At 42.8% G+C, this 22,980-nt stretch overlaps 1 protein-coding gene and 1 pseudogene across 1 annotated transcript; one reads left to right on the plus strand and one right to left on the minus strand.

Moving 5' to 3' along the window:
• Window positions 1-22,980, plus strand: part of LOC149301601 (uncharacterized) — a 136,520-nt pseudogene that overhangs the window by 18,188 nt on the left and 95,352 nt on the right.
• LOC149301602 (uncharacterized) lies at window positions 973-22,046 on the minus strand. The gene is made up of 3 exons (XM_089484253.1): window positions 21,113-22,046; window positions 1,742-2,626; window positions 973-1,019 (listed from the first exon to the last, which is right to left on the minus strand). The coding sequence occupies exons 1-3, from the start codon at window positions 21,954-21,956 to the stop codon at window positions 973-975; spliced, it is 1,776 nt and encodes a 591-aa protein (XP_089340379.1). The 5' UTR covers window positions 21,957-22,046.

Raw genomic sequence — 22,980 nt, forward strand, 5'->3', positions numbered from 1 at the left:
GAGATTTTATCTGCGAAATGGTCATTTAAAGCATCACACTGAGCTGTGGTAGGCTCTAACAATGGGTTCTGGGAGGTGGATTTCTGGATCAGGTCCCAGATGCTCCCCACTTCAGCAGTCCCTTTATGCTTCTCTGCCCTTGGCACTTTCCCTCCCTCCCTCCTCCTTCCCATCCTTTAACCTACATCCCTTCAAGGGGGTCCAAGGCCCTTTCAGCATTTTCCCAGAACCGGGAGGGGGGTAATCTTTCAGGGGCTGAAGGTCTTTCTCCTTTTCCTCCTTTGCAGGGTTGTTGTGAAGGAAAATCCAAATCTTGTGGGCCTCTAAGTCTAGTTCCGAGGTTACCATGGGGGTGTCCCTCTTCCAGAAGGGGCTTTGGGTCCCTCCATCTGCCTTCTCTTGTCTGTGTCCTAAATTTGGGCTCTTCTCTCCTGCCCAGATAGAGCCCCTTCCCCAAGACCCCAGGGAAAACTCCTCCCACCCAAAAAATGTTATTTCCAATGAGGCATAAGAATGGAGGGTCTTTCCTCTGCCCAACTTTCCAGGAGGAAGGGGGCTCCTCAAAGCCCTTTTTACCTTTGGATCCTGATCCCCTCCATGGCCATACCTCTCTCCAAGGGTCCTTCCTGCCCTCTTTTCTCCTAATAACCCCCCAAGTACCTAGGCCTCAAGGAATCCCCTGAGGAGAACAAAGGGAAAGAAAGAAGGAGAGGAGGCCTGGGAAGCCCGCTCCCTTTCTTTGGGGAGAGAAGAGGGGCTTTCTTCCTTCTTATAACCCCGAGCCCTCCCCCCCGGGAGACCCTCTAGCCATTCCTTCAATAGAACGAGAGCTCTCCCCACTTCCTTGCCTCTCTCAGAACAGACTGTGAAAGCAGCAATGGCTTCAGGTGTGAGACTGCGCAAGCACACATACATCGAAAGGCCCCTTCTGATCATGCACAGGGATCACCAGGGCCTTACTGCTGCTGCTGTTCATTCTGCTGGCGGCCTGTTCTTATAACTGGGAATGGAGCTGAGGGCTGAGGAGAGAAGAAGGTGTCAGTTTTGTGCAAATTCAGAACTTCTGTGCATCAAAGAGTCCAATGTGTTGAAATAGCAAAGAACTTTATTGAAAACATAGTCAGAAATTCAGTGTTTAAGCCAGAACTGCCCTCCCCAAGCCAAAGGATATATTGAAACCCCAAAACCTAAAACTCCACCTTCTACCAAACCTAGCCCCCACCTACAATTCTCACCATCTATCCCCCATTATTAACCAGCCCCACTTTGCCATCCTTCTCACATGCACAATCTCTCCCTGCCCCAGACATTCAAAGAAGCTAGCTCCCTTTCTGTTACTACCGGTCCCCAACTTTCTTCAGCCAACATCCCACAAATTCTGAATGCTATCATTGGTATTCTAGCTAGCTCCAACAAATCCCAGCCCCCCGTCTAACTAACCTAAACCATGACCCATAATCCCCAGCCAAATTTATAACCCAAAGCAATTATCTATACTAGTAGCAATTAAAACCTAAACTTAACAAAACATAACTTTAAAATATAAACAGACATATGGACAGATAAACCGTACATATAAAATCATAAGGGCCGTTTCTTAGCACCGCTGGACTGAAAAATAGTTTTTATTCCTTCTTTACAAAAATAATGTTGGTTCACTGATTGGATTTGTGTGGCTTCTCTCCTGAGTGGATTCTCTGGTGTGTCAGTAGGGTTGACTGCCGAGAAAAACAGTTCCCACAATGCTGGCATTTGTATGGCTTCTCTCCTGAGTGGACTCTCTGATGCCTCACTAAGTCTCCCTTCAAAGAGAAACATTTCCCACAATGCTGGCATTTGTATGGCTTCTCTCCTGTGTGGACTCTCTGATGTGTCACTAGGCTTGACTTCAAATAAAAACATTTCCCACAATGCTGGCATTTGCATGGCTTCTCTCCTGAGTGGACTATCTGATGTCTCACTAAGTCTCCCTTCAAAGAGAAACATTTCCCACAATGCTGGCATTTGTATGGCTTCTCTCCTGTGTGGATTCTCTGGTGTGTTAGTAGGGCTGACAGCTGAGAAAAACAGTTCCCACAATGCTGGCATTTGTATGGCTTCTCTCCCGTGTGGATTCTCTGGTGTGTTAGTAGGTGGGACTTTTGAGAAAAACATTTCCCACAATGCTGGCATTTGTATGGCTTCTCTCCTGTGTGGATTCTCTTGTGTGTCACTAGGTGTGACTGCCAAGAAAAACATTTCCCACAATGCTGGCACTTGTATGGCTTCTCTCCTGTGTGGATTCTCTGGTGTGTTAGTAGGTGGGACTTTTGAGAAAAACATTTCCCACAATGCTGGCACTTGTATGGCTTCTCCCCTGTGTGGACTCTCTGATGTGTCACTAGGCTTGACTTCAAATAAAAACCTTTCCCACAATGCTGGCATTTGCATGGCTTCTCTCCGGTGTGGACTCTCTGATGCATGACAAGAATCGACTTGTAAGCAAAATGTTTCCCACAATGCTGGCATTTGTATGGCTTCTCTCCTGTGTGGATTCTCTGGTGTGTTAGTAGGTGGGACTTTTGAGAAAAACATTTCCCACAATGCCGGCATTTGTATGGCTTCTCTCCTGTGTGGAGTCTCTGATGTGTCATTAGGCTTGACTTCAAATAAAAACATTTCCCACAATGCTGGCATTTGCATGGCTTCTCTCCGGTGTGGACTCTCTGATGCATGACAAGGATCGACTTGTAAGCAAAATGTTTCCCACAATGCTGGCAGTTGTATGGCTTCTCTGATGTGTGGACTCTCTCATGACTGACAAGTTCTTCTGTAAAGAAGGATAATGACAGATAATACTGAATATCAGATTTAAGAGAGGAACGTTTTAGCCCAAGCCCACCTCTCTATGAGGTGAAGAAACCCAAATATCAGTGTTTGGTAATATGCAAGAATCAATGTATATATAGATGGAATAAAGTATGAGAGTGAACCAAAGTACACATTTTAGAATAGAGGCCTCTGGGAGAGTGGAATGCAGAAGAGAGGCAGATGTGAAGTTCTTCAAGGTGAAGCATTTGTCCAAGCACTTAAAGACAACAAAGAGCATTAGGAAAAGACTGATATAGAATGTAATTTCACTGGCAGAAGTTCCTCTGAGTGCCACCATATCTGATAAGGAGCAATGGGGTGTAGCCAAAGGTATTTTAATGTATATTTAAATGTATTCATGTATCTGAACTATGATTGTTGGAAATGTATATGTTTGGAGTGTGAAGTGCCCAATAAAGTGATGAAGATGAGTTTTCTTTGTTTGTTTTCCTATAAAGGTAGCCATTTTCTTTGGCTCTGGGCCTCAGTTTTGTTAGAATGGGAATTCTACTGAGGACAGCTAGCTTTGAATAAATCTGAATTGTTAAAAAAAATCTGGCTCCTCTCCCTTACTCTATTCTGTCAGAATCTTTTAAAGCCTATCACCCACAACACTTATTTGAAATTAAATTAATAAAGTTGGAGTGGGTGACCTGAGCAATGCCCTGCTCCTTATGCCCCTAAATACATGGAACGATTGTATCCTTACTCATAGGAGATAGCAAAGAAGAGACTGGATGGGGACTGCCTTGAGAGAATCAGTGGAAGCTGATAGTCAAAGGGCTGTTGAAAAAATATTCCATTAAACATGAGTAAAAATATTTTGATTGACAGGTGGCATCATTTCCTGTGAGACTGCCATAGATTCTTAAGTCAGAGCACATGGCATGATGCAATCTAAGTGCAGAGGATGCTTCATGCTGTGTGGCACCAGGAGATGAATCACAGCCAATACAGTATACTCCTCACATGTGAATTGCTGTGTATAGGATTGGATTGGAGTTGTATATACAAGAGATGGCGAGCATGATGGAAGTCAGAGAGGAGAGCTTGCAAATACTTTTATTATTTTGCAACTCAAGATAGAGAACTCCCAAAGATTCAGATGAAATCAACTGTGTCTGTGACTTATTTTTAAGTGTGAAAAGTAGTCAGTGCATTGCCAAAACCTGTACCTGGAATTTTTTTTCCATACTTTGCTAAGTTGAGCTGCATCTGGGAGCATCATGCTCACATTGCGCTGTACATTGGCTTTTGAACAGGACTGGAATTCAGAGCCAACAAGGACCTGAGGACCGGTGTTCTAATCCCTTATGTCTGAGGTATTTGCACCATGCACCTATTGCATTCAATTTGATTTTGGACTATATTTTCCCCACCCAGAAAACATTCTAAAGTGATTTAAACCTTATAGAAAACTCAGGTTCTGCCCACTAGCAACAATTTCAGTATAAATATTTCAGTCTTGTTGCAGACAGACTCTCTGTTGGTTTACATTGCTAAACATCTCACTACACTCACCAGCTCCACTTGCCTTGGGAGTTACTGACTTCTCTCCCCATTCTGGACCCTCAGCAATTGGAATCAAGTTCTGTCTAGGTTATGTATTACCATTAGCAAAGCCTAACATCTATTCACCACTCCTACCTTTGTTACCTAGTTCTTGTGTGTGCATGTGAACACTTATATGTGTGTGCAAGCGTGTACAGTGCACCTATGTCACGTGCGGGCACGCCTTGGGCGGATTTCAGCATACACTAAAAGCCACACTAGGAAAAAGGGAGGCGTGCCCCATAAGGGTTAATGGCGCCTGTGACTGTGCCGGGCACGGACATTCCACTGCGTGGAGCACCATTCATGTAAATAGGGCTCGAGAATACACTGAGTTCCCCTAATGCCGGGGGGGGGGGGGAACGGGATGACTCCCAAGGCCACTGTTGCCCCAATCTCCCCTTTGAACGAAGTATGAAATTCCCCTAAAAGCATAGCACTTGGGAGTGTCCTCCCCAGACTCCAGCATTTCGGGTAACAAAGAGCCTCTGGAATCAACCATGGAGCTAAGCAAGCTCAGGTTGGAAAAGAAACATTAGAGAAAAAGGAATTTTTCTGTCGCCTTTTCCTCTATTCATAGACATTGCTCATAATTTCTAAATGGAACCCCTTAATATGTTTGAAAACAAGGACTTGAGCCGGTTCTCACCAGTTCAGTTCTTAAAATCTGTCAGGGTGGTGGCTGCCTCCCAATCCCCAAGGTCTCTCTCCTGGCCCTTCCCAGAGGTCCCTTCCTCTCCGCACAGAGCTAGGCGATCCTGGCTTTGCTCCTGCCTTCCCCTCCTGGCTCCCATAGCCTGATCCCCTTCCCTTTCTCCCTCCGCTTATCCAACCTTCCCTCTTGCCATCTGCACTGCTTCAGCATCTCATATTCAGCTTCGCTGCCTTTCAATTTTTCACTTTCTCTCCATCTCTCTCTCACAGACACCTACCCACAGAGTGTGATTCAAAAAAAGGATAAGTTGAGGCTCATTGGTTGATAATGGCAGGATAAGCAATATACAAATAACTCATTGGCAAAGGCAGAGCAAGGGGGCTGGGACTTGGACTCCAATTTTGGTGAGGGTCAAACACCAGGGAGCAGCCTTAAAACATTATAAGACAGGCATGGACTACTGATGGGGTTTGGAGGAGACCTCAGGGGCAACCCCACATTGTATTGCCTGGCGGAGGTGAGTGAAATAATATTTTGCCCCTCAACATCCCACAGCATCCCTTTGGGGAAATGGAGGCCATTTTGCCACTTTTGGGCCCTCTCTGAGCCATTGCAGACCCAAGGGAGGTCTTTCCCCCAAGAAGACTCTCCAGAGCCTTTAAAGGATGGAAGAGGGGCCAAAAGAGGTAGGAAACTTGCCCAGGGATGTGCTGAGTACCATTTGGGTGTGAAAAGCATTAATCTCTATGGCTTTTCCCCACAAAATCCTATAATAGGCAGTTTAGGATGGAGTATTTAGAATCCTTAGAAACTGGAGAGCAATAGTGCCTCAGTGAACTACAGATTCAAATATTCTGCAGGATGTTGCTATCACAATTAAACTAGGCTTGAAAGGGATCTAGGACTCCTAGTAGACCGCAAGTTGAACATGGGCCAACAGTGTGATGCGGCAGCTAAAAAGGCCAATGTGATTCTAGGCTGCATCAATACAGGAATAGTTTCTAGATCAAGGGAAGTAATGGTGCCACTTTATTCTGCTTTGGTCAGGCCTCCCTTGGAATAATCCTGTGTCCAGTTCTGGGCCCCACAATTCAAAAAGGATGTTGACAAATTGGAGCATGTCCAAAGGAGGCCAACCAAAGTGGTGAAGGGTATGAAAGCCATCAAGCTCTATGAGGAGCAGCTTAGAAAGCTGGTTATGTTTATCCTGGAGAAAATAAAATAAAGAGTGGATATGATAGCCATGTTTAAATATTTGAAAGGGTGTCATGTTGCGCAAGCAGCAGGCTTGCTTTTTGCTGCTACAGAGAAAAGGAGACACTACAATGGATGCAAGACACAGGGAAAGAGGTTCCACCTAAATATTAGGAGGAACTTCATGACAGTAAGAGCTCTTTGACAGTGGAATATACTCCCTTAGAGTTTGATGGAGTCCTCTTCTTTGGAGGTCTTTAAAGAGAGGCTGGATGGCCATCTCTTGGGGGTGATTTGAATGTGTATTCCTGCAGGGCAGAAGGGGGTTGAACTGGGTGGCCCTTGTGCTCTATTCCAACTCTATGATTCTATTATTCTAGTGGAACCAAAGCAACATGATAATATAGTATGAAAGGACCCTCAGTCTTTATAGAACAAGCAACGGATTCAGGTTCCTTACCTACAGAAACCACATTTTCATAATTGTCCATCATTACATAATTGTACATCAGTCTCTGTTTCTTGGTCAACAGTTTCCATTCATCCTCTGAGAAATATACTGCCACATCCGCAAAGGTCACCTGAAATAGAAAATAGCCCTCATCCAGAGAATGACTAAGCAAAAGGGGAGGAAAGCACATAATGCATCCAAATATTATTTCATCACTTCAGAATTCAGTCCAGGAAATAAAGTTTAAATTCTGTTAGCAAGAAAAAAGCTACTGCCTTTTATTGTGGTAATACATCTTTTTTTTTTTTTTACAAAGCTTGCATGTTTACAACAAGATAAATAAAAACATATATCAAAAAGCTATAAATCTGTTAGGCTTATTCCTGATAACTCTCCACAAGGAACTGTATAATTTTATCTTTTAATACAACATCTTATTCCCCTATCTCTAGGTATGAATAGAAAGGTTTTGTTTCTTGTACCTCTCCTTCCTGAGCAGCCGCTAAATAAAGTCTTACAGCTTCCCAATCCTTTCCCCATTTAACCATATCCTTCTTGTTTATTAATGCTGTTAATCTATCTAGATCTTTCAATTCCCGGATTTCGTTTTGCCAAGTCTCTATTTGTGGGATTATTATAGGTAATTTCCAGTTCTTTGCTATTATCCTTCTGGCAGCCGATATTAAGTATAATAATATTTCCCAATATTTCCTTTCTTCCTCTGGGTCTAGTAATGAGGTTTTGTTTAACAGATATATTTCTGGTCCAAACTCAAAATCATTTTTTAATATTAACTTTATTTCCAAATGAATCTTCACCCAAAAAGACTTTATATATGTGCTTTGCCACCACATATGTAAATATGTACCCATTTCTTTTTGGCATCTCCAACACCAGTTATCCTTTACAGTGGTCCCCCGGGTTACGAAAGTAATTCGTTCCGCCGCCGCTTTCGTAACCCGGAAACTTTCGCTAGCCGAAATGCCCATAGGCGCTAATAGCGAAAGCCGCTTTTTGGTGCGAAATCGCGCCGAAAAGCACCAAAAGTTTTTTCGTAACCCGAAAAAACTTTCATAACGCGGAACAGTTTTTTTAAGTAAATTTATTTCGTAACCCGGAAATTTCGTATCCTGGCGCATTCGTATCCCGGGGTACCACTGTAATTTATAATTTTTTCTAGTGAGCATGGTGTTTGATACCATCTATTTACAACTTTCAAATAAATTTCTTTTATTTTTTGTGCTACAGTAATTTTTTTTGTTTTTAATCTAGCTTCTTCCCATTTTTACAAGTCTAAATTGTATCCTAACTCTTGTGCCCATTTTGTCATAGAATCATTAATTTCCACTTCTTCAAGGGATCTTTTCAGTAAGATGTTATATATTTTACATAATATATTTTTTCATCTTCTTTCATTAATATTCATTATATTCTTTCTCAAAACCAAATAAACTCTTATCCTTTGTAAATCTGGCTTGGTAGACCTATTGTGACAAGGTCTATCATGCACATGATGAATTGGGAACAAGGCCATGAAGGTTCATGTTGCCAATCTCTTCCTTTTAGTTGGTTTCAAGGTGCTACAAGATTGCTTGGCATACTGTTGGGCATGCTTTGATTGTGAATTCCTGCATGGCAGGGGTTGGACTTGATGGCCCTTGTGGTCTCTTCCAACCCTACGATTCTATGAGTCCTTCTTTAAGTTGAATATAATTCAACCAATTCATATGGCCTATTTTAGTTATGATTTCTTCCTTTAATCTTAATATAACATTTCCTTCATTATCATGAGTTCATATGTCTCTATACCTTATCCATTTCTGATTCTTTCCCCATTGGCCTAAAAAGCCTCTTGTGGGGAAATCCAAAGTGGAAGTCCAACGTAAAACATTTTTTCACAGTTAGCCAGTTATTAATGAAAGGTTTCCTCAATAGATGTTCATTAAAGACTTTGTCCCATTGTGCACATCATATGAGACGTATACAAAAAAGGTACTGCCTTTGAGATCCAGTTTGTCTCAGATATTTTCAACATAATATACAATATAATAAACAGTATAATTTAGGCCATGGCTGGGATATTGAGGATGGATGAGGAAGGATACTGACATTCCCAAAACATATAGTACATTTAGCTACAAAAGAATTATGGTGCATTTAGCCATTTCTTGCCAAATTTTGGAGGCAAATGTCATTTTAAAAACCAGTTCTGGGGAGCACTCTGGACTTGAGGGCCACTGGGCCCATCCTCAATTTAGATCCAGAGATGGTCTCCCATATCCCCAAAATTTCACAGACAGGAAAAGCAAGGCACATGTGGACAAGCAACACCAGAAGGTGGTGAGGATGGCCAAAGTTGTTTATGAGGAAGATCACACAACCTAGGAAGGGCACAGCAGTTTGCTTTTGCCTCAGCCTCCTGGCAAGGGAAGACCCTGGCAACCTATCTCCTCTCCTATCCCCCCTTTTGGGTTGATGGGTGCAAACTCCTTGGAAGTCATTTTTCACCGACCCAAGAGAGCTGAAGAGAAGGGGGAAAGTGGGAGGAGGAGAGAGAAACCGGGACATTTTTGAAAGCCCCTGAAAAGGTGGGGTGGCAGAGGATTAACCAGGACTTTCTCTGCCGAACTGGGACAATATGTTCTCCACTTGCTTTCATGAGCTGGCCCAGCAGTGACACAAATGAAACTAATAGTCAGGATGGCAACTCACCAAAGAGTTCTTGTACTTTGCCAGCCTCTTTCTCTTGGAGCCCAACTCCCTCTGCTTGGCCTCTGTGTTGGCCATTAGGTGTGAAGGGGTCCTGGTGGCCCTGCACTTGGGTCTCTTCCAGCAAAATATGTCACAAAGCTGTGTACAAGGAAGCCGAGATGAGGTTCCTGAGAAAAGAGACTAGGGTTAGGCTTGGTTTGTCAAGAATTCCTGCATCACTCAAAGACACAGAGAACAGCATGCTGCTAGTGAGATATGCAGGTGACATATGCCTCCTTTGAGCTAATGCAGGGGTGGGTATCCCCTTCCTCTCTCTGCACCAAACAAAGCCCCCTGGACCTAGCATAGATTCACTGCAGCTCCCCTACACAACAGATAGTCCATGTTAAAACGCTTTTGATGTTGCTATGTTGCGCAGCACGTGAGGCAACACGTTAACGTAACATATGGCGCCAGATACTCCACCTTGACTGTAGTCAGTAGCTGGTGAGCTGAAGAAACACCTGTCGCTTTCTCAGTAAGCAAAGAGACACTGTGTTCTTCTCTCAGATGAGGCTTTTATTCATATAAGAAGTTCCACTGTGTACAACACTATATACATCGACACCCTCCACCATCCACACCAGTAACAACCCACTCTGAGGCACACACTGTCTGACTCTTCCTCAGTGACAGTTGAGAATGACAGTTGACAGTTGCATCAACATTCCAATGATGCACTGTTTAAATGCTGACACATCTAACTGCCACTAGAGCTGTAAATGACTTCCACAACAGCTTCATCTAGTGGCCACATGCCTGTCATTTCCTCAGACCTGTTCACCATGGTCCTGACACTCCATGCCTTGTGAGAGTGGAGGGGGGTCAGGGGATGGGGAATTGGAGAGGACCCTGGCTATGTCCCTGTAGCTAGATGTGAAATGAGCGCATCATCTGCTGAAACCTCCCGACCTGGCTCTTTGATCTTTATACATTGCCTTTATCCATCTTAAATAAGAAGCTCCTGTTTAGATTTTTTCAAGTCTTGCAAATGACATATCCCATCCTATGTTATCGAAGGGCTTTTCTAAATCGACAAAGATAAGTGCAAGTTATGTTTTATAAACCCAGTGAAACAAACACCTTACAAAGCTCTAGTAAACACCATGTACACACACAGTCCCCACACAAAGGAGTCACTGGCTCACTGTGTGTCTGGGTCTGGAAATCTCCCTTCCACCTTCTGGGAAGACAATGCTGTTAGAGAGCGAATTTGGGGCTTTATGCCTGCAAAGCATGGGCTCAGTCTCTCAGCTGCAACCTTTCCACACAATCCTGGACTGATGCATTTAAACAAAGATCCTCTTTCAGCTCCAGGAATAAAGGCCTACCTTCAGAACAAAGACCCTGATTCCTGCAGCCCCAGAAAGGCCTCTCCAGCAGTTCTTTATGGCTGGAGCTTCCCTGGGTCAGAGTCCGTCTCCTCAGCCGTAGAGAAGGGTTGCTCTGAGTGCGAAGGAGGAGGAGGTCCAAGGGCTGAGGGAGGGAAGGCAATGGGGAAAGGTCAGTGCCAATGGCCATGGAGGGCAGAAGGTGACAATGCCTAGGAAACACCTCTGAGTCCCAGCCATTCTAGGAATGAGTGGCAGGAGTGAGTCCAGGGGGCTGAGGGGGTCTCCTTTCCCAAAGGGGGAGGCAAGGACCGATGGACCCTCCCCAGCTAGGGCCCAAAGGGAGGGTCTCTGTCCCCACCTCTCACTTCCAGCCCCGAAAGCCCAGCCCTGGGTCCCCTGCCTCCCCTTCCTCAGACCCCCACAGGCCCCTTCCTTCCTTCCTTCCTTCGCCTCAAAATGGAGGGTCAGAGGCACAAAGGGACACCCTTCCTTTTTGCCCAAGGAACCTGGCCTCCTTCTCACTCTGGAGCCTCAGGAGAGAAAGAGAAGCCTCTGTTCAAATGAGGCCTCAGAGAAGGTTCTGGAACATTATTTCCCACAGTCACAAGCAGCACAAAATGGCCACCAGAACACAAAATGGCCGCCTCTGCCTCAGCGCTTGGCAGTTTTCAGTTTGTGGCCTTCAGGGAAACCAAAATGGAGGATGAAAGGGCCCCAAAGTCGGAAGGGACCCAAACAGGACTTCTAAACCTTAACAAAACCTAAACATTTTCCTGATGCTATTGAAAGGAGGAACCTGATTAATTACAATCAACAGTGAAAGATATTGATATTAATATTAAGAGTGCCCATCGTCCACAACCCAGCTCAGGTCTTGACCGCTCAGGGAGGCCAGTCCTGCTGCAGGTGGCCCTCTGTCTGTCCGTCTGTCCTCCTTTCCTTCTGCATTCCTCCTCTTTTCCCCAGCATCAGCCCCTTTCCCAAGAAGGCTGCATCTGCACTTTAGAAATAAGGCACTTTGACACCGCTTTAACTGCTCAGTGCTGTGGAATCAAATCTAATGAGAGCGATTTTGTATCAAGTGTTTTACAATTTTAATGAGGACTGCAAGAGAAAACAAATTATTTGTAAGGATAAGTATAAGTAGAACAATATATATTTACTTTTTACTTATTAACAGATAATTAAAAAATGAATGAGATAGAAATAAAAGTTTGTCTGGTAGTTTGGAAGCAGCAGATGGTAAATGCGAGTAATAGGTTTGTCTTTAATGCTCACTGCTATGGAATCCTGGGATTTTACCTTTGGACACTTAGCCTTCTCTGCCAGAGAGCTCTCATGCCACAAAAACTAGAAATCCCAGGATTCCATAGGATGGGACCAGGAGAGTTAAAGTGGTTTCAAACCGGATTATTTCTGTAGTGCAGATACAGCCAAAGTCGGCTGTAAAAAGATAGAAACACCCATGTCAAATTTTTATCCTGTTAAATATGGTTTTGCCTTTTTTGAAATATAAGCAGTTTGTTTTTCTGTTTTATCCTTATTCTTCTTATTTGTGTTTGTTTGTATGTTTGTATGTATCATTCTTGGTAATATGAGATGGTCGGGTCTGCCTCCTTCCGTCTTCCCTGAAAATGTATTAATAAGAAAACTGGGGAGACTTTAAAAAATTCCAAAGGAGCTACATTTGGCTTTTTTGGGGGGACAAGCTTCCTCTTAGAAGCCAAATCCCAATGTTTGTGAAGAAGAAGAATAAGGATTGTATTAAAACTATGCTCCCCATTTCTGATCCCTTTTAAAACCCATGATCCCCAGAAAGAGCAGAGCTGTGTAATAAGAAAACCCTCTCTGAAAAGACACACAAAGAGACACACTTCCTTCCTTTTGGCCCAAGGAGCCTGGCCTCCTTCTGACTCTGGAGCCTCAGGAGAGAAAGGGAAGCCTCTGTTCAACTGAGACTCAGAGAAGGTTCTGGAACAATATTCCCCACAGTCACAAGCAGCACAAAATGGCCGCCAGAACACAAAATGGCCTCCGGAACACAAAATGGCCTCCGGAACACAAAATGGCTGGCTCTGCCTGAGTAGTAGATACTCCAAGGAGATATTTACTATAAATAACAAAATATGACTGAAATATAAGTCCTACAAGATATTAAGAATCTTGCAGGAACAATATTTGTAAGAATATAATATTCAATTTATAAAAGCTATTAAAATAATAAATAAACCGAAGCTTCCAGTTCTGAGACTAACTTCCAAGATCCGCTCTTTAACTCTCTCTCTCTCTCGATCTCCAACCGACACAATTCCTCCAACTGTCTCTTGGTCTCTCAGGCCTTATATCTCCTTCTCACGGAAGCTTCCAGAAGAACCTTCATCTTGCTCTCTGATTGGTCAAGAGAGCCTTCCGTAGCAGTGATGTCACTCTGCATTTGCATAAACCTCCCTTTTCTGCCTGAAGAAGACCTCCATTGACTGGAGCCCAGTCATTACACTTTCCCAAGGCAATGCTTGCCCCTATTTCCCAATGCTGTTCTTGGGGTCTGCCTCCCAGTTGTTTCCAGGTCTTATGGTGACCTTATGGGAGTCTCTGAAGGGGTTTTCTTGGCAGGTTCCTTCAGAGTGGGTTTCCCATGGCTATCCTCTGAGGCTGAGAGAGTGCAACTTTATCATCATCATCATCATCATCATTTATTTCTATAGCGCTGTAAATGTACACAGTGCTGTACATACAAATGATCAAGTCAATAAAAATAAAACCTGCCAATCTACAAAATATGTATAAAACAATAGGCAACAATATAATATAGAATTGGTTAAAATAAGCAAGCAACAATTAGAAACATCAACATCAACATGAGGGACGTTTTCGCCATGCTTCTGGGAAGCAAGCAGAGGACACCTCATCTTATGGTGTTAAATTGACCCAGGGGTCCCACAAAACATGGCGGAAGTGCCCCTCGCATCCCAAGATCATGAAAAGACCCCAGACATTTTTGACCGCTGTGGGTTACAGAAAAGTCCCTGATGCATGGAGCCGTGGGTCATGCTTTGCCCACCACATTTTAACCTGAAAGGGAAGCCCAGGTGGGATGGGGAGAATCTGGTGACACTTTTAAGGCATGTATTATTTAAACATGAGCTGTTTTGCATCATTTCAAATGTGATTTTTATTTCTTGCAACAAAGTAGGTCCCAGGGCAGTTCACCAATGCTCCCAGAAAGGGATTTTGGAGAGGACTATTTTTGGTTCTTGGTGGGAAGAAGCAGTTGTATTCCATGGGCACAAAAGGAAGGTCCCAGAAGGTCCAATGCTTCAGACAGCGACTCCTCCGCAGAAGCCCTGCTCCTAGGTCTCTGGCCTCTCAGCCTGGAGAGACACAGCTTCTTTCCAGGGAGCTCTCCATTCGGCCTCCCTCTCTCCTCTCCCAAAATGGAGGACAAAAGAAGGTTCTGGCTACTAGGGTTGTCATGACTCTCTTCTACAAACCTCCAGAAGCAAGTCTACAAAAGCATATGCTACAACTTTTTTCACTCAGTTAGTCTCAAAGGTGCTACAAGATCCCTTAGGATACTGATATTCCTGAATAACATGGCTTATGGTTGAATCTGCACTGCAGAATTCATGCAGTTTGACATCGCTTTAACTGCCATTTCTCAGTGCTATGGGATTCTGGGATTTGTAGTCTGTTTTCACACCAGAGCTCACTGAGATTGGCTCACAAACCTACAGATCCCAGATTTCCATTGAATTGACCCATGGTAGTTAAAGCAGTGTTGAAGTGCACTATTTCTGTAATGCAAATTGAACCTATGTCTCTGAATCCTAGCCCCTTGTAAGAGACCTTCGCAAAGGTGAGTCGAGTCCCCCCTTGACTTTTATGGGGCAGAGAGGAGGGAGGGAGAAAAGCCCCAAACAGCCATGAGACGAAGAGGGATTCCTACTCTAGGGATCATATCCAGAGGTTGCCATGCTGGCTGGACCATACAGCAAACCACAATCACACCCACAATCCACAAAACAGGGATACCTTTAGTGGCCAACCAAAATGCACAAAATAGATAAAACAAGCTTTTGAAGCTCAACTGGCTTCTTCATTGGGAAAAAAGTATTAAACATCAAACAGGAGAAAGGTATCACTGTTTTGTGGATTTTGGAGGTTGTTGTTTGCAGTGTGGCCAAAAAAACCTTCTCCTGGATATGCTTTCTAGATTTCAGGATTCTGTACTTTTTAAAACTTTATTGGTAAAAGGAAAAAAAAAACCTATGGGACCAACAACAATAACACAGATACAATTAAAAGACTTGACAAATACAAATATTCACAAGCGACAAAACTTGTAAAACATACTAAATGACATCCAAACTCACCATACATCCAACCTCAGATTCCACAACAAACAAACTAAAAGACTTCCAAAGTGTATGTTCTTTGCTGTGTCTGTTTTCTTTTTATCCGTTGTATGCCCTTCAGTCTTCCTTCCTTTTTTGATATAGTCCTTATCCTATTCTTCTATCAATCTATACATTTTAGTTTTGTTTTGTTTCTGTAAGATCCTTGTGAGTTTATCTGCTTCCAATGCATCAAATAGTCCTAACAGCCTTCCTCTACTTCAAGAACTTTCCTTTGTCTCCATTCTTTTGCTAGGGTCATCCTTGCTGTTTTTGCTAGGGTCATCCTTGCTGTTGTGTCACACCTTCCCCCGTTAATCACTGGGCAGTGAATCCTATCTTTCCCATGGCTCCCTACATTTCTCCTAACCTGATCCCCATTCGGCCTCTCCCTGTCTCCCTGCTTCCCTTCCTCTGTTCCCTCTGGAACTGCCGCTCTGCTGCCCCTAAAGCAACAGCAATTCATGACCTTTTTCTCTCTAAATCCTTTAACCTCCTCGTTCTCACAGAAACCTGGCTCCCAGCCCATGACACTACAACCTCCGCTGCCCTTTCTTTTGGTGGTCTCTCCTTCACCCACTCCAGCCGCCCTGAGGGTCGAGGAGGAGGGGTTGGTATCTTGCTATCTAACTCCTGCCAGTTTCAAGTTCTATCTTCCCCACCAGCTATCATTCCTCTTCTTTTGAGTTTCATCCTATTAGACTCTTTTCTCCTCTACAGCTCCGTGTTGCAGTTATCTATCGCCCTCTTGGTTCTGCCACCCAGTTCCTCTCAGACTTCGAATCATGGCTGACATTCTTTCTTTCAGATTCAGTCCCCACTTTGATCCTAGGTGACTTTAATATCCACGTTGATGATTCCAATAACCCGACAACATCTCGCTTTAACTCTCTCCTGGCTTCTTTTGGCCTCCAACCACACTCCAACTCTTCAACTCATTCTCTTGGTCACTGTCTTGACCTGGTTCTTGCTGCAAACTGCGCCATTTCTGACTACCTGGCACCTGACTTTCCACTTTCTGACCATCATTTAATCTCCTTTCCTCTAGATGGATTAGGGGGGAAAATAGACAACTTAGCTAAAGAGATATCAGGAGTGAAAGTGGAGGTGGAGGAAGTATTAGAAAGAACGGAAAGTCTGGAAAAAAAACAGAAGAATTGGAAAAGGCTCAATTAAGGGAACAACAGAGTAATCTTCTGCAGCAGGTCAGATATAGGGAAAGGGCAATTAAAATTAGGGAAATTAAAGAAGAACAAGACGAAGAAATATATGACAAAATTATACCTATGCTGGCAAAATATGTGGATATTGAGGAGGATTTGATGGAGGCACAGATTGATAAGATATTTAGACTTAGCTCAAAGATAGCAAAGGAAAGGAAATTGGACAGAGACATTACGGTATGTTTTACAAGATCAAGGATGAGAGAGCAAATATTGTAAATATGAGAAAAAATTGATTGTGGAAGATAGAATAGTGGACATTTATAAGGATTTACCATTGCAAATAATTAGAAAGAGACAGGAATATAAATTCATAACAATATTCTTTTGCAGTAAGAATGAGATACTGTACAGATGGGATAAGATAGAAGGAGTGATCTTTAATTACCATCAGAGGAGATATAGGATAAGTACAATAGAACAAGTAAAAGCCTTTTATGAGAGATTAAGCAGAGATAACAGAGAGCAAGAAGAAAGAAATAAAGAAAGGGACAAGAAGGAAGGAGAAAGTGTAAATAGACAAAGAGAAGAAAAGACCCAGAGAAAAGGGCAAGGAAGGAGAGATAATCTAGGGATTAAGGAGGTAAATACTGACAATTTGGGAAACAAAAGCTCAGAAGAGGGTTACTCAGGAGAGATAGGAAAGTCTACATAAAAGACATAAGAACCTCTCTAAAAGGAAAATGGGGCTTAAAATAGTTTCGTGGAATGTAAAAGGAATAAGCCAAGAGAGAAAGAGAAAGCATGTAATGCAGTATCTAGGGAAGAATAATTTTGATTTATTGTGTTTACAGGAAACAAAAATAAAAGATGGATATATAAAGAAGAAAGATAAAGACGGTAGATTCTTGTGTGTGGAGATTTTGATAGATAATGTTAAATATGTACTGATTAATGTTTATGGGCCATTAGAGAAGAAGGAAACCTATTATAGAAATTTGGCGGAGGTTATGAGAGAAGTTGATAATGACAAATTAATCTTGACAGGAGATTTCAATGGAGTTCTAAATCCAATTTGGGACAGGAAATCCCAGAAAAAAGTAATTAAGAAAACACAAGGAAAATTACCAAGAGGTTTTTTGTTTTAAAAGAGGAATTTAATTTGTTAGATGTTTGGTCACATTGTAATGGGAACAAAGGAGGGTATACCTTCTATTCAGATGCACATAAATCCTTCTCAAGGTTGGATATGTTTTTCGTGACGAAGCAACTGGTTACTAAAGAGAAAAAAATAATGGAAATTTGGCCAAGGACGATGTCGGATCATAATATGATAGAGCTGGAATTAAATATAAATTGGGACAAAAATATAGGATAGAGAATGAAAGAGGATGACGAAGAATTTGTAAATAAGGTAAAGAGAGAGTTAAAGATGGTTTTTAAAGGAAACAGTGGAAAGGAGGTAAAAATGAAGGTTGTATGGGATACTAGTAAGGCATTTGTAAGGGGACTATTTATACAAAGAACAATGGAAATTAAAAAACGAGAAAAGCAGAAAGAGGAAAAAATTAGGAATGAATTTAAAATTAGAGAACAAAAACTACAACAAACAAAAGGGGATAAAAAATAATGAATGAAATAAAACTATTGAAAGAACAATTAGAGAAAAAAATGACAGAGGAAATAGCTATAAATTTAAGAAGATCAAAGCAAAATCAATTTGAGAATGCTAATAAAATAAGCCGACGGATGGCTAATAGATTAAAGAATGAGAGAGAAAAGAAAATGATAACTAAAATTAAACAAAATAACACAATCATAACGGAACAAGGGAAAATTAAAAATACTTTCACTACATATTTTGAAAAATTATTTGAGGAAAAAGGTGAGCAGATATATATTCAGAAAATCAGTTAATAGAAATAATTGATAAATATAATTAATAAAATTAAGATCAGAACTATAGTGTTTAGGTCTTCAGCTTCCAGGACTGGGTGCAGTTAGCATATCAACTGAAGGAGATAATAGGCACTCCTCGCCGTCACATGTATCTGAGCTGACATCTGGAGTGATGGATCCAGGAGCATCCCCCAAACTACTAACATAGTCCTTTAGGGAAAGTGTGACCCCTTATACAGGTGGATCACACGTGTCAAACCTCCATACCTGGATTAGGATCTCCAGCATTACGCAGCTCTGTCTTATCTGGATTCAGCTTCATTCTGTTTTTTTCTCACCCAGCCCATTACTTCTTCAAGACATTCATTCAGAGGGGAGATGCCTTTCTTAGTTGACGCTGAAGTCCGGGACATGGAGAGATATATCTGGGATTCCTCAGCATACTGATAACACCCCATGCCATGTCTCCAGATGATCTCTCCCAGCAGCTTCATGTTTATGTTAAACAGCATTGGGGAGAGGATGGTGTCCTAAGGAACATCAGATTTAAGCTCCCTCTTAGAGGACCAATTATCCCCAAGATTCTCCATCTAGAATCTGCCCAAGAGATAGGACCAGAACCACTGCAATGCATTGCCTCCTCGTCCCCAATTCCTTCAGACGTTCAAGAAAGATGCCATGGTTGATGGTATCGAAGGACCCTGAGAGATGCAAAAGCACCAGCAGGGTTGCACTTCCCCTGTCCATACTCAAGCGGAGATAATCTACTAAGGCGACCATAACAGTCTCGACTCCGTATCCCATCCTGAAGCCAATTTGAAATGGGTCTAGATAATCTGTTTCATCCAAGACCACGTGGAGTTGAAGAGCAACAGCTTTCTCAATCACCTTGTTTAGAAATGGAAGATGGGAGACCGGTCTGTATTTGTTCATGTCCAAGGGATTTAGGGAGGGCTTTTTCAGAAGCGGCTGTACCACCGCTTCATTTATGGAAGATGGAAAATAGCCCTCCCTCAGAGATGCATCTATGATATATCTCAGGTGAGTCCTAAGTGCATCTCCTCCTTGGATGACTAGCCATGAAGGGCAAGGGTTGAGAGGGCAAGTTGTCTTCTTCACACTTCCAAGGAGCTTGTCCATGTCTTCAGTACTCACAGATTTAAATTGATCCAGGATGATCCCATTCACAGAGTCACTGGACACCTCACCTATAGCATCAGCAATAATGTCAGCATCCAAGTTGGCTCTTATCTGAGAGATTTTATTTGCAAAATGGTCATTTAAAGCATCACAGTGAGCTGTGGAAGGCTCTAATAATGGGTTCTGGGGGGAAGTGCCTGAGTCAGGTCCCAGATTCCCCCCCTCCCCCCAAGACCCCAGAGGAACCCCCCCCCCCAAATAATGTTGTTTCCAATGCTATTGAAGCCTATGCTGTGTGGTGCTCTTTATTTGGCACAAAAATCTTCTCCAAATGAGGCATCAGAAGGGAGGGCCTCTCCTCTGCCCCACTTTCCAGGATGGAGGGGGCTCCTCAAAGCCCTTTTTATCTTTGGACCCCCCTCCATGGTCATGCCTCTCTCTAATGGTCCGCCCGTCCTCTCTTCTCATGATAACCCCCAAGTACCAGGGCCCCAAGGAATCCCCCGAGGACGGGGCAGGGAAGGAAAGAGGGAGAGGAGACCTGGCAGGCCCCCTACGTTTTGGTTGGGGGGAGAAGAGGGGATTCCTTCTTCTTATAATCCCCAAGCCCCCCCCCCCCCCCGAAGACATTCCAGCCATTTCTCTGAACGAACAACAGTTTCCCCCATTTCCATCCTTCCTTCCCTCAGAACAGAGTGTGAGGGCAGCAATGGCTTTAGGGCTGAGACTGTGCATGCGCACATACATCCAAAGACCCCTTCTGATCATGCGCAGGGATCACCAGGGCTTTACTGCTCCTGCTGTTTATTCCATTGGCGGCCTTTGAGGGAAGGGAAGGAGTGTGCCGGGGGTTCAGCAACCTCCCCTTCCTTCCTTATTTTGAGGACACTTCGAAGAGGCCACAATGGAGCCCAGGAAAGGCAAGAATGGAAGGCTCTGCATTGGAAATAAAGTCTATGTATACTGTATGTATGTAGATATAATACACACACACACACACACACAAACACACACATATATACATATATATAAATGTATGTGTGTTTGCCTCTGCTGTTCTAATAGCTGGGAATGGAGATGATGGCTGAGGAGAGAAGAAAGGGTAAATTTTGGGCAAATGCAGAACTTCTGTACACCAATGAGTCCAGTCTGTTGAAACAACAAAGAATTTTATTGAGAACACATAGTCAGAAATTCAGCGTTTACGTCAGAACTGCCCACTCCAATCCAAACAATACATTAAAAACCCCAAACCTAAAACTCCACCCTCTTAAAACCTAGCCCCAACCTTCAATTCCCACAGTCTAGGCCCCACAGGTAACAAGCCCCCCTTTGCCATTCTCAGAAACTAGCCACCTTCCTGTTAATATCAGCCTCCACTTTCTTCAGCCAACATCCCACAAATTCCAAACGCTATCATTCCCAAAACTATTCTAACCAACTGCAACAAATCCCAGCCCCCCATTTAGCTAACTTATACCACGAACCACAATCCCCAGCCAAAGTTACAACCTGAAACAATTATCTATTCTATTAGCAATTAAAACCTAAATCTAACAAAATACAATTTTAAAACATAAACAGACATATGGACAGAAAAACAAAATCACAAGGGCCTTTTCTTAGCACAGCAGGATTGCAAATATATTTTTTGTATTCCTTATTGACAAAAATAATGTTAGTTCACTGCTGGCATTTTTATGGCTTCTCTCCAGTGTGGACTCCCTGATGTCTCACTAGGTCTGACTTCTGAGAAAAACATTTCCCACAATGCTGGCATTTGTATGGCTTCTCTCCTGTGTGAACTCTCTGATGTTTCACTAGGTCTGACTTCTGAGAAAAACATTTCCCACAATGCTGGCATTTGTATGGCTTCTCTCCTGTGTGGACTCTCTGATGTGTCACTAGGAATGACATGCGAGAAAAACATTTGCCACAATGCTGGCATTTGTATGGCTTCTCTCCTGTATGGACTCTTCGATGTGTCTCTAGGCTTGACTTGTGAGAAAAAGATTTCCCACAATGCTGGCATTTGTATGGCTTCTCTCCAGTGTGGACTCTCTGATGTGTCACTAGGTTTGACTTTGAAATAAAACATTTCTCACAATGCTGGCATTTGTATGGCTTCTCTCCTGTATGGACTCTCTGATGTGTCACTAGGTCTGACTTCTGAGAAAGACATTTCCCACAATGCTGGCATTTGTATGGCTTCTCTCCAGTGTGGACTCTTTGATGTCTCACTAGGTGTGACTTCATAGAAAGACATTTCCCACAATGCTGGCATTTGTATGGCTTCTCTCCTGTGTGGACTCTCTGATGTGCCACTAGGACTGACTTCATATAAAAACATTTCCCACAATGCTGGCATTTGTATGGCTTCTCTCTTGTGTGGACTCTCTGATGTTTCACAAGGCTTGACTTCTGAGGAAAACCTTTCCCACAATGCTGGCATTTGTATGGCTTCTCCCCTGTGTGGACTCTCTGATGTGTCTCTAGGTTTGACTTCTGAGAAAAACATTTCCCACAATGCTGGCATTTGTATGGCTTCTCTCCTGTATGGACCCTTCGATGCATGACAAGGATTGACTTGTAAGCAAAATGTCTCCCACAATGCTGGCATTTATGTGACTTCTTTCCTGTGTGGATTCTCTCATGACTCAAATATTTTTCTGTAAAGAAGCACAGTGACAGATAAGACTGAAAATCAGTGTTAAGAGAGGAGGGTGTTACCCATGATTTAGCCCTCATTAACCCCTCCTTATTAGAGATTAAATTAAGAGAGTTTCTGTTAGTAACCCAAGGATGACCGTACTACTTATGCCCCTAAATCCATGGAACAATTGTATCCTTATTTATAGGAGTTAACAAAGAAGAGATTGGAGGGGGACTTAAGGGAATCACTGGAAGCAGATAGTCAGAAAAAGGAATGTTGCAAAAATATTCTGTTAAACATGTGGAGAAATAGTTCGATTGGCAAGTGGCATTATATCCTGTGAGACTGCCATAAAGTCCTGAGTCAGAGACCAAGGCATGATGAAAGCTAACTGCAGAGGTCCCTTCATGCTGTGTGGCACCAGGAGATGACTCACAACCAATACAGTATACAGCTCACATGTGGATTGGTGTGGATTAGAGTTGTGTGTACAAGGGATGGTGAAGTAGATGGAAGTCAGAGAGGAGAGCTTGCAAATAATTGTATTATTAGGAGCAGGTAACTGTTAAAGTTGCCAGATATTGTGCATCTGCGATTATTTGTAGCAGATTTTTTTTTGGAACAGATGTAGAAACACCCATCTTGAAATAATTATGACCAAGACTATTACATTTTTATACAACTTCCATTTTGGAATTAATAGGATTGTATATGGTGTTTTCTGCACTATATCCATTTGACTGTTCTGTTTTATATGAATCATTTTAGAAGTTTGAAGTTAATGAGTGGGTTGCCACTATAAACACTATAAACACGCCATGTGCAGCTTGTATTCTGCTTGAAATGTTATATAACTCAGCTTGGGAGATACTCGATTAGGATACAACTTTCTAAGCAACCGTGCCAAAGCTACTATTTAAGTCTATATTTCTCAAAGTTATTTGG

The sequence above is a fragment of the Sceloporus occidentalis genome, unplaced genomic scaffold (assembly GCF_023333645.1).
Source record: "Sceloporus occidentalis isolate IW3139 unplaced genomic scaffold, rSceOcc1.0.p SCAF_21, whole genome shotgun sequence".
NCBI lineage: Eukaryota > Metazoa > Chordata > Lepidosauria > Squamata > Phrynosomatidae > Sceloporus > Sceloporus occidentalis.

Coding starts and splice junctions, on each gene's coding strand:
- LOC149301602 (XM_089484253.1), bottom strand. CDS start 21,956: ATGCATCGAAGGGTCCATACAGGAGAGAAGCCATACAAATGCCAGCAT. Junction 2,627..21,112: donor GAAGTCAGACCTAGTGAGAC/ATCAGGGAGTCC, acceptor GCCTAATGACAC/ATCAGAGACTCCACACAGGA. Junction 1,020..1,741: donor GCCATACAAATGCCAGCATT/GTGGGAACTGTT, acceptor TTCTCTCCTCAG/CCCTCAGCTCCATTCCCAGT.